The sequence below is a fragment of the Dendrobates tinctorius genome, unplaced genomic scaffold, assembly GCF_039654945.1.
Source record: "Dendrobates tinctorius isolate UK_male_01 unplaced genomic scaffold, ASM3965494v1 ptg000027l, whole genome shotgun sequence".
NCBI classification, from domain to species: Eukaryota; Metazoa; Chordata; class Amphibia; order Anura; family Dendrobatidae; genus Dendrobates; species Dendrobates tinctorius.
Window position 1 is genome coordinate 6,586,786 of NW_027361695.1, and position 12,526 is coordinate 6,599,311.

At 43.9% G+C, this 12,526-nt stretch overlaps 1 protein-coding gene across 2 annotated transcripts in view; it reads left to right on the forward strand.

The window, feature by feature from the left end:
* FRMD4B (FERM domain containing 4B) overlaps nt 1-12,526 on the forward strand; it is a 142,541-nt gene that overhangs the window by 60,576 nt on the left and 69,439 nt on the right. For both annotated transcript variants that reach the window (XM_073569729.1, XM_073569730.1), the window contains exons 6-7: nt 10,465-10,521; nt 12,110-12,132. In XM_073569729.1, coding sequence (XP_073425830.1) covers nt 10,465-10,521; nt 12,110-12,132 — 80 coding nt within the window. The remainder of the gene's footprint in view (nt 1-10,464; nt 10,522-12,109; nt 12,133-12,526) is intronic.

Here is a 12,526-nt window from a genome sequence, read left to right on the forward strand (position 1 = left end):
CATATCATACTAACCAGTATAGGACTAATAAGGTAAAACTACAGTGTTAAAGAAAAAAGAGTGAAGGCAGGAACGTGTGCTGGGGCTTGTAGTGCCAATATAAGCGGCCATGGGGATCGGGATACTGAGTACTAAAAAACTATTGTACTATTGGTTGGAGGCTCCAACCAATAGTACAATTGTTTTTTACTACTCAGTATCCACTTGGAGGGGGAAAAAATAGCTAAAATGAACATGGTAAGCTAAAATGCTGGGACTTATAGTACTACATTGACAAACCTGGCAGATACAAACAGCTACATACACAATAGTATAGTATTAAAATGTAATGAAATGCACTGTTGGTAATGGGTAAAACTGAAGGATAAAATAGAACAATTTTACAGCAATTGCTGGGACTTGTAGTGCTGCACCAAAAGACACAATGACAAAAATATCAATCACTAAAAAGCAGCCCAATAGATAGGATGAGATGGTAAAAGTAATGTGCTATAGGTAGGGAGAAGTCCGCAAAACAGTGGCTGGGATTTGCGGTGCTGCAACAAGAAACAAATAGTGAGCAGAATAAATCAGAAGGTGATACACTGTGCTGGAGGGAGTGATGAGATACACTGCTGGAGGAAGTGATGAGATACACTGTGCTGGAGGGAGTGATGAGATACACTGCTGGAGGAAGTGATGAGATACACTGTGCTGGAGGGAGTGATGAGATACACTGTGCTGGAGGGAGTGATGAGATACACTGTGCTGGAGGGAGTGATGAGATACACTGCTGGAGGAAGTGATGAGATACACTGTGCTGGAGGGAGTGATGAGATACACTGCTGGAGGAAGTGATGAGATACACTGTGCTGGAGGGAGTGACGAGATACACTGTGCTGGAGGGAGTGATGAGATACACTGTGCTGGAGGGAGTGATGAGATACACTGTGCTGGAGAAAGTGATGACATAGACTGTGCTGGAGGAAGTGCCGTGATACACTGTGCTGGAGGGAGTGATGAGATGCACTGTGCTGGAGGAAGTGACGAGATACACTGTGCTGGAGGGAGTGATGAGATACACTGCTGGAGGAAGTGATGAGATACACTGTGCTGGAGGGAGTGACGAGATACACTGTGCTGGAGGGAGTGATGAGATACACTGTGCTGGAGGGAGTGATGAGATACACTGTGCTGGAGAAAGTGATGACATAGACTGTGCTGGAGGAAGTGCCGTGATACACTGTGCTGGAGGGAGTGATGAGATGCACTGTGCTGGAGGAAGTGACGAGATACACTGTGCTGGAGGGAGTGATGAGATACACTGTGCTGGAGGAAGTGCCGGGATACACTGTGCTGGAGGGAGTGATGAGATACAGTGTGCTGGAGGGAGTGACGACATACACTGTGCTGGAGGGAGTGATGAGATACACTGTGCTGGAGGGAGTGATGAGATACACTGTGCTGGAGGGAGTGATGAGATACACTGTGCTGGAGGGAGTGATGAGATACATTGTCATTTATTGAAAATGCTGCACAGAAAAGCGGTGGTGTCACATCAATATCTTGCAATATGGAGAACTTTACTGAAACTAGGGAGATTTTATACTTTTCTATAGAGAGCAAAGGACTGGCACTGATAGTGGGTTAAAGGTTATGATACTGTTAATGGGGCAGTTGGCTTGTTGGGAATGTACTTTGTTTAACAGAGAAGTCTCAGAGACTTGTATTTACATCATAATCAATACGAGTAGGCACAACACAACTCATAATTATATAACTTATTATACAACTTGCATAATATCAGGACACTATAAACAGTGATAACATTGTAAGCTGTCAGCGCGGCCTGCAGAGGAATGAGACTGTGCCCTTACATGTTGTGGCAGTGTTTATCGTCAGGTTTGCCCGCATCATTTGTAATATTCCAGTATGTGTTTTATGGAGGATAAGCATCGGGGCAAAGAAGCAAGATAAAAAAAAATCATAATGTAATATCATAAATAGATCACTCTATTTATACATTATGCTGTTTTATTCTTGAAAAATCACTTCAAAGAGCTGAAAACTAGGTGTTTCACTTTTGTGTAACTCACTGTCTGCTGCCTGTTGTCAGGTACAATCTGCTATCAGCAGAGACACTAAGACTGATTACAGGAAGTGGGGGCAGGCCTTTATCTCTCTACAGGAAGTGGGTGGGTCTTTACTTCTCTAAAGGAAGTGGGTGGGTCTTTACCTCTCTACAGGAAGTGGGCGGGTCTTTACCTCTCTACAGGAAGTGGGCGGGTCTTTACCTCTCTACAGGAAGTTGTTGGGACTCTTTACCTCTCTGCAGGAAGTGGGTGGGTCTTTACCTCTCTACAGGAAGTGGGCGGGTCTTTATCTCTCTACAGGAAGTGGGCGGGTCTTTACCTCTCTACAGGAAGTTGTTGGGACTCTTTACCTCTCCACAGGAAGTGGGCGGGTCTTTACCTCTCTACAGGAAGTGGGTGGGTCTTTACCTCTCTACAGGAAGTTAGTGTAGATCTTTGTTTATCTCCCCCTCTTTTGTCTGTCACATCTCACACAGGCATAATGGAGAGGCGGGTGTTCAGTTTTGGGCAGGTGAACAAAAGAACATTGTAGCATTTATAGTGTTGGAAAACTGCTGATGAAGAAGAACTCCCCACTCAAAAAGTGTGAATGACAAATGTCAAAGCAAGACAATCAGGGCAGTTGCTGGGCATATGAGACTAAGATCATGAAAAGCATTTTTATTTTGTTGTAGAGGATGGGGGCAGTTAGACAATGGCTTTCTATAGGTTTTGTTATAAGTTCCAGCACCTATAGTACTGGTAGAATAATGATAAAAAGAAACCACTCAGCCAAAGAAAAGGAATGGCAAAGTGCAGAGCATTAGAATCTGAACTCTTCCTGGACATATCAGACTGGGATTTTCACAAAAAGAAGTTTAAACTTGCTGTGGGGAGGGAAGGGACACTTGAGGGCCTCAAGACCATGCTTCTGTGCTACATGGTGACATGCAGAGTGCCTACAGAGCAATATGGACTCCGTGCTCATGGCCTTGCTTTGTGTACCTCTAGCAAAAATTACCCCCCCCCCAGATCGATGTGTCATTTTCTTAATGACCTGAGCAATCCGCGAGATTAAGTTTGATAGACTTGTCCTTCCCCTCAACCATGCAACTATGTAACGCTGTATAATTTTCCATAAACACGCGGGTCCTGGTTTTGGCATTTTGCCACCTGGGTTTAGCGTAAAACATGACTGTTGGTGCACGGTCTGCACTTTGAATGACAACGTCAGCTCAGAATCACTGGATTTAAAAGATGCAGAAAGAAAAGAGGGCAAAAGTCATTCCTGACCGATCCGGAGAGTAGTTCATGGCGGGATCAGCTGATACCTGAGCTCTCACAGGTGTCTTCCCTCCACCTTCTTTTCTAACTATTGAACTGCTGGAGGATAGTGGAGCACAGGATTTCTCGGATACACCCATATACCGCAGGTCATACTTAAGGGTTATAAATTCATAAAAAAAGGTATTAGTCCAAGTCTTCGAAGGATCCTCAGTTACTAATTGAGGAAGACTTCCTGTGCCCATAGAAGGAGCAATAACAGGCAAGATTGTAGACACCTGGGCGAGAGTTTCTTCAGGGTAAATGCACAGGTAGTGTGTCCTAAAGAACCTTTTAGCAGATTCTTAGAAAATTCATAGAGTAATAATATACGAGCTAAGAAGATGACATTTTAAACATTTCATCCATACTTTGTGCAATTTGCCTCTTCAGAGGTGTCACCTATTGGAAGTCGCGATCCTAAAAGTCAATGTCGACCCTTTAACAAGCATTGCGATGTGACTTTGGATAAAAGCCAAACCAGAATCTCAATTTGCAAACACTGTGTTTCGGGTTGTTGACCCTCGTAAGTTCAGAGTATGAGATCTGATTTAGCTGTATGGGATCTAAGTTAACATTTCGTTAAGATATTGTTTCTTTTGATGCAAAGCAATGATGACTTCATGTTTCTTTTGGAGGCAACCATGTTAATCGAGAAGAACACAATGAATTCAAACACTAGTTCCCTTTAAAAGCAACCGTTCTGCGTGTCAGAGTGATATCAGCTGCCTTGTCCTCGATAACACTTTCTCCTGAGCTAACAAGAAGATCTATAGAAGATTTTTTTGCAGAAGCTATTCTCAGGAAGGCTAGACTTGCCGAAAAAGAATAAGACTCAAAATTGCTAGACGAGTCATCAACAATCTTAAATTCGCAGATGATACAACACTGATAACAACAAGCGTAGATGGAATGAAGGACTTATTACTGAGTGTCAAGATGAAAAACTCGAACATGGGGCTGCTGCTCAATACAAGGAAGACAAAGACGATGACTACTGGCAGGTACGACTGTGACACATTTGAGATGGACGGCAACGAATTGGAAGTTGTACAGGACTTGAACCTACTTGGATCGATGATCAATCCAGATGCAGCGACAAGAACGGAAGTCAGTCGGAGAATAGCTGTGGGCAAATCAACAATGAAGTCACTGGACAAGGTCTTCAAATCGAGGAACATTTCACTGTCGACTAAGACACGACCGTACATAGTCTGGTCTTTTCTGTGGTAACAAATGGATGTAAAACCTGGACAATAAGTAAACAGGACAGAAGAAGAATCAGCGCCTTAGAAATGTGGTGCTGGAGAAGGGGGTTATCAATTCCATGGATGGCAAGAAGAACAAACAAATCAATTTTGGAATAAACCTAGCCGGACATGATACTGGAATCAAAGATCACCGAGCTACGACTTGTCTACTATGGACACTTCATACAAAGAGAGCAATCACTGGAGAAGGTCATCATGGTCAGAAGAATAGAAGGAAGAAGGTGAAGAGGAAGATCAGCAACCTGATAGTTTGATACCATCAAGATAACGGCAGAGAAGACCTTGGTGGACCTATCTAGGCTTGCACAAGATCGATCTTCCAACAGAGCATTCATCCATCAAGTCGCCATGGCTCAAGATCGAGCCGAAGGCTGTTAATAAAAAAAAGTCAGGCTCAAATCTTGTGGCCACAACTGTACAGTACATTTCCACCTTTCCTTTCTTAATGGCAGGAGATAAGGCCCTGTTCTCGGGATGGGACTTGTGGGCAATAGCTCAGCAGATTTATGGTATACCTTAACAACGTGTTAGTGCCATAAATCTTCAAGATGGGACTGACACGGTAGTAATTGCACTTTTCCTGTTTGTATATGTTGTGTTTACTAAAGCACCACAAAAACAAAGACTTTTTGTCACGTCAGCCACGTTAGTAATTCTCTGAGACCTCTATAAAGTCAAGAATGGGGGGGGTCACATTCCCTATGTTCCCATTCACAATCAGTCAAGGTAAATATGGACATTTAGGGTGAAAGCAAACATGGAAAAAAAACAGAAGTGAAGTGTGGACATCATAAAGCACTAAATAGTCCGCAAGTTCCTTATCAACCAACCTGACCGGACAGTTATGTGACCATTATTCTAACGCTTTCCAATACTATTTCCTTTTTTTACAATCTATCTTGTCATAAAGGCCATGATCATCTTTGAAAAAAATGTAAAAAAAAAAGAAGAAACAAACTAATTTTGTATATAGTCTTCATTAAAAAATCTCCTATCATTTTTAGTGTATACAGCTCCGACGAAGACTTATTTGTCTCCATGGTGACAGACTACCAACAAACCCTGTGTAGTCAGATCCTGGAGTCATTTCCTACTATGTGTGTCCTACTTATAGTTAAAATACCAAAAGACGTGCATACATGACCAAAAAAGCAGAATGGGAAAATGGGGGTCCCAACCTGGATGGTTGGGGGTCCCGCTCTTTGAAACTGTGTAGAACTTTCCCTTTCAGAGGAACTGAATTTTTTGCTAAAATGAAGGTGGGGAATTGGCTCAACACGGTTAAAGAAATGGTGTGTTGTGAGTTCATTTTCCCCTTCACCGTCGATGTCTGATGAACTCCCTCTTCTAGTGAAGGAAGGTAGTGAGGCTGATTACCAAACCTGATCTGGTAGATGATGACTGGGTAACAGGAACTTCTGACTGGATATAAGGCAGCCGATGCCCTTCTGAGTCGCTGGTGATTTCTCTGCTGGATTCTTGGAGACCAGTCTGATTCCTGCTTCCCAAAGATAAGTTTTTGCTCTGCTATTGAACTTATTAGTTTTGTTTTGTTTACCTTGTTTTTTGGAGTTCAGCCATCCCCGGTCGGGGGTGTGCTGAGTTCCATTTTTGTCTCTGATCAGTTTGTCTCTTTGCTCTGTCTTCAGAATTTACCTGAGTGCTGATATAGTCTTTTTGAAGTCCTAGCGACTTCAGGGCCTGTTTTTCCTATCAGACGGTTGGGACATTTTTTGGTAGGGTTTTTTATGGATTGCAGACAGCAGCTTTTCTATCCTGTCCTTTTTAGTTAGCTTGGGCCCCATCGTTTGCTCAACCTATCTTTCTATCTGTTTTTGTGTTTTCATCTTGCTTCACCGTCATTCTATGTTGGGGGCTGCCTTTTGCTTTGGGGTCTGCTCCGGGGCAGTTTAGATTTCCCCTTTCTTTCTTTAGGCCTATTTAGTTCTGCGGCTGTGATCGAGGGGTCTAGGGCATCGTAGGAACCCCCCACGGCTACTGTTAGTTGTTGTGGATAGGATCAGGGGTCTGCAATCCGACAGCTACCAACCTCTCCGGTTTTCTGGACTTAGCTTGTATTTTTGTTTTTTCCTCCTTCGGTTGCTCATTCATAACATGATGTGAACAAAAACTTAGGTGACAACACTTCTATAATAAGGGCCCATTTTGGTCTTCATAGGGTCTTCTCTCTGCTATATCGGGATCTGATGGACGAGAGTACAAGTGTTGGGTTTGTTACTAACCGTGGAGACACGTAGGTCAGCATAGAACCTGTATAGACAAAATGGGGGGATATTTAGCTGAGATTATTTAATACTTTTCGACTTTCCAGGAATGTAGAGAAGGCTTGCAAACTTTAGGAAAAGTTGGCCAAAGTTTCCAAAACTTCACGGATGGCATCGTTTTGATGATTTAGGTCCATTTGGAGGGCATCGAAGAGGCTTAGAGGGGGCGTGGAGATGTGATCTTAGAAAGGGTGCGAGTCTGCAGGAGGAAACTTTTGGCAGAGCCGCTATATCTATATCCTCACGAAAAGTTGTCAAGAATGGACGATTTTTAGGCTGCTTCATAGCTTGGGTGGGTGAGGTTTTGGTCATTGATATGCTCAGTTCATGGTATAATTTCCGAGGTATGAAGCTGCCCTCACATTTATCAGATGGGTTTTCCTATACGTCCTTTGCAGATTTGTCCTTCGTCCTGTAACATATTGTGGAAGGACAGGCTGCTCGCGCACATCCCTACTTCTGCTACTCTTGCGGGTCACAAAGCCGACCTAACACACCCTATAATAATCCCCTATTGTTTTCAGGGTGTGGTAAACTTCACATGAACTTCTGGTGTTAGGAAGAATAGAAGCCGGCACCAGACTTTAATATCCTCTTAACCCTTTAATGGGTCGTCAATTGTCTCCGGGTGAAAATCATAATAGCCCTATCTATGTGAATGGCTGGGAATTGCTAATTGCTCCATTTATTAGGATAGCCATTAGGATGGGGTGTTATGATGAGAGATATGTATTGTGGCCATTGTAGGAGGTAAATGATGTGGGAGTGCCATCGAAACACAGCACGGGGAAGCATACATAGTTTGGAAGGTAGAAAAAAAAAGTGAAATTTAGGCTTCAGCTTCCAGCTTAATTACCCACAAGGTTCCTGGAGAATTGCTCATAGAAATTATTAGCCTTTAGATAGGTAAAAAACTAAATCAGGATGTTCTAAAGTAGATTAGTGGACAAGGTCAAAATACAAATACCTGGCAGTCTAGGGTAAGGAGAGGGTATCGCTCAGCATCATTGGTAGTCTAGAGTAAGGAAAGGGTCACTGTCATCATCCCTGAGGGTGTAGGGTAAGGAAAGTGTAACTGGCATCATCCCTGGTGGTCTAGGGGAAGGAGAGGGTATCGCTCAGCATCATTGGTAGTCTAGAGTAAGGAAAGGGGCACTGTCATCATCCCTGAGGGTGTATGGTAAGGAAAGGGTTACTGGCATCATCCCTGGTGGTCTAGGGTAAGGAGAAGGTAACTGTTAGCATCATTGGTGGTCTAGGGTAAGGAGGGGGTAACTGTTGGCATCACTGGTGGTCCAGGGTAAGGAAAGTATAGCTAGCATCATCCCTGGTTATCTAGTGTAAGGAGAGGGTAATTGTCAGCATCCCTGGTGGTCTACGATAAGAAGAGGACAACTGTCAGCATCCATGTTCATCTAGGGTAAAAAGAGGGTAACTGTCAGCATCCCTGATGGTGTAGAATAAGTAAAGGTTAACTGTCATCATCCTTATTTGTATAAGGTACGGAAAGAGAAACTGACAGTATCCCTGGTGGTGTAGGTTAAGGACAATGTAACTGTCAGTATCCCTGATGGTCTAGGGTAAGGAGAAGGTAACTGTTAGCATCATTGGTGGTCTAGGGTAAGGAGGGGGTAACTGTTGGCATCATTGGTGATCTAGGGTAAGGAGGGGGTAACTGTTGGCATCACTGGTGGTCCAGGGTAAGGAAAGTATAGCTAGCATCATCCCTGGTTATCTAGTGTAAGGAGAGGGTAATTGTCAGCATCTCTGGTGGTCTAGGAGTAAGGAAAGGGAAACTGTCATCATCCTTATTTGTATAAGGTGCGGAAAGAGAAACTGACAGTATCCCTGGTGGTGTAGGTTAAGGACAATGTAACTGTCAGTATCCCTGATGGTCTAGGGGTAAGGAAAGGGAAACTGTCAGCATCACTGGAGGTGTAGGGTAAAAAGAGGGAAGCTATTATCATCCCAGGTGAATTTTTGAGCTCTCTGCTATGACAGGTCATGAGAAGTTTGCACCCGCACAGCGGTGTCTAGTGGAGCATTGCCCTCTCTTCCTTTCCCAGGAAAGGTTTATATTGCGCAAACATTACGTGAGCCGCACAATCAATGAGACAATGTAATAGAAGAATTACAAGAAAATCAGTTTCCTTAAGTGGAAGAATAAATCAGAGCATCGATCGCTCCCTTGTTACTTGATAATTTCATCATGATCTGCTGATAGATAAATTGCAGAAATCTCATAACGGCAGCGTGACATTATCCCACCAGTGGACGTGACGCCAGCGCTGTCTGTGCCCCGGGGTGATTGATATCATGTAATAATTACATTTATAGATGAGTCATTCCTTATAAACATGATAAGTGCTGACATCTCACATCACAATGCAAGGGTCGTGCCAGGGTCCCCTTGTCTCTAGGAGGAACCTGTCAGCAAGACGATGAAGAAGATTCTGAGGACCCTGCTCCATCAGCCATGTTGGTAGACCAGAGCCCATTGGGAACCCTACTCCTATCTGCAAGCAACCCTGGTGCAACGCCAGTGGGCCGAGGAATGCCGGCAGGTAGAAGGGAGTTCACAGGGCTCTGGTCCAGCAACCAGTCTTCCGAAGTGGCCAACTAATCTTTTTGATCATCTCTTATCTGCACATTTTTATAGAAGGAAGCATCGATGTAGCTGGATAGGCCCTTGTCTCCCGATAAAAATGACACATTTCTTGTAGAGATCCGATGTGCCAGTCCTGAGATATTTAACGTAGAATCCATACGCAAATCAGACTGAAGGTGCACTGGGGGCGTGTCAGTGCAGTTGGATAAACCAGTCTGACACACCCCCAATGCACTTCCAGCCTCAATTTGCATATAGCTTTTATGTTAAATTTCTCAGGACTGGCACATCGTATCTCTTCAAGAAAAGTGTCATTTTTATCTGTGGATGAGCGCCTACACAGCCATACCACTATTTCCATATACAAAAATGTGCTAATAAGTTCCCTTTAAGTCTTGGCACTTTCCCATTTTTTCTATTCTTTGCTAACGCTTGGTTAAAACTTTCCTAAGAAAGACAGAAGTTATGAGTTCATCCGCCTCCAAGCGCATATGAGCATTTTCTTCATGGGATCCCTGAGGGGGAACAACAAGAGGCGGCTTTGTGTCTTCCTGCACTTGTCTCTGTGTATATAATACTAAACCTTGTAGTGGAACCTTATCTCTGGGCATCAGGTAGGACCGTCCAAGAAAAGCGGGTAGCGCTGGGCACTCCGGAGGCTGGTAATTGTACCCAGCCATTGCAGGACCCTTTAAATGCAGTTGTGGGAACCTTCCGATATAATGGCAGGCTGCACCCGTACGTGAGGTTTGCACTTTACTCTGAATGCAAAATATCTCACGCCTCTGTATGTAATCAAACCCGCCAAGGACCGTCCTCCCCTGCGCTGAGGAATGGTACCGTCTGTTGTAGCAGAGCCCAGAGGCATGAACCGTACTGATCACCCGCAGCCTGCGCTCTGCTGACTCTTGTTCTTGTTTTAACAGGGGCAGATCGAAGTGGACAGCGAAACCGTCTTTAAATTGGCCGCACTCATCCTGCAGGTAAGGATGCACGCCCTCCAAAAGTTTTGTTGCAAAGATCGCTTTTTTTTTTTTTTTGCACACGTTATATGTTGTGCTGCCAAACCGTGCACCGCACCTGTCAGGTACAGCAGAGAGAGGCAATTTGGGCAATAGCTGGACCGACTTGCCCTTACGCTTAGAATTAGGCGGCACCTTGGCTCAGTGTTGCGCCGTAAGAGCCACGTTAATGCATTGGTATGTGGCTGTATTTTACATGCTGACTGTAGCACTTGCTAAGTGCTTCTGGATGGGGTGGGTATCGGGGGTATTTTTTCAGGTTTTTTTTTTTTTTGCTAATTTTCCCATATAGTGTGTAATTAGGTGACCGGCAACGATAAACCGGCGGCGCATCGGCCAGAGTATTGCACTTTTTCATCATTTTAAAGGGTCACGCTCAATCCGTTCCTTTTTTTTCCCAGCCAAATCCAAGTACAGCACCAGGATAAAGATTTAAGTCCCTCATTATCGGCGTGTTCAGACGCATTGACGGTATTCCATCTTCATTCATTTCATGTCTTTCTGGGTGTCGGAAAGATGCAGCTGCTCCCAGATAAGATCCGCTTCCTGCCCAGATAAGTCCTGGGACATATTTTTCCTTTCTTGACTTTTTGACGTTTTTTTTTTTTTTTATCATGTGGAAGATGAAGCTGATTTCTTCTCGTTTCTTCTCGTTTATCCGTCCTTAGCCCAAACCTCGTCTACGATGGATGGAAGCGATGAATTATTCACGGCGCCTATTAATATTGCATGACCCGACGTAATGGTCGTTGCAGCCGCTGGATGGATGGTTGGAAGGAGCGGCAACTGTCAGTAAATTTACTGACGTGATTTAGTATAGCTGTAACAAAACGACCTTGCTCCTAAATTAGATCTTGTTAGCGCTAAGTCTTAAAGGGAATCTATCAGCGCGCCTTTATATATGGAAATAGTAGCATGGCTGTGTAGGCGCTCGTCCACCGATAAAAACGATACCTTTCTTGTAGAGATCCGATGTGCCAGTCCTGAGAAATCTAGCGCAAAAGCCATATGCAAATCAGGGATGGAGGTGCAGTGGGGAGTGTCAGACTGCTGTATCCAACTGCAGTGACACGCCCCTAGTGCCCCTTCAGCTTGATTTACATACAGCTTCTACACTAAATATCTCAGGACTGGCACATCGGATCTCTACAAGAAAGGTGTCAATTTTATCAGGGGACAAGCGCCTACACAGTTAGATCGGAAAATAAAAATCTATCCTGAATCTGCAGGATGTCAAAATTTCGTTAAAATCTATTGCGGATCTGCAGCAGAACCTGTTATAAAATCAGCAGATTTTCCCACTACAATAGCAATGACGCCTCCTAAACTTCCTTTTCGGATACCCCTTATAATTTCCTATATTAAACCTAAATTTTTGGGGAGATTGATTGTCCCCCCTAGTACAGTGGAAAGATATAAGGACCATTGGGACAACTTATATCTCTCTCTTTTTTCTTTTCGTCCGACCCATAATTAGAGTAGTACAAGTGCCAGCTGGGAGTTGTAGTTTCTAATTTATTTATTTTTTCTCTCTCTTTTCCATTTGCAGGAGGCTCGGGGAGACTACAGTAGGTAATTAATCACCGTCCTTTGTCTCTTGTACGTTCATGTCGGTTTCTGAATGGTAGGCATAGCTGCCAAAGACTACATTCCCCCCCCCTTTGCCCCAGGGCACTTGAAGTTATGTCTGCAGACAGGGAGGGGGGAGGCTGGTGAGGAAAGTGTGCTGACAATCCAAAAATAGGTTTGGATAACATCTCCTAGGTTTCAGCCCAAAATACACCATCTCCGCCAGACACTGAAGCACTGGAGCCGTCTGTCATCCCGGGGCTTAATTAATTCCCTCCCTTTTCATTATGTTCTTTGCTTAGGTCTTGTGGTTGTGAGCGGCCCTCGGATGATGGTCACTTCTAAACTTTTTTTTTTTTTTTTTTTTTACTTTTTTTTAGTCCTTATCCTAAAATAT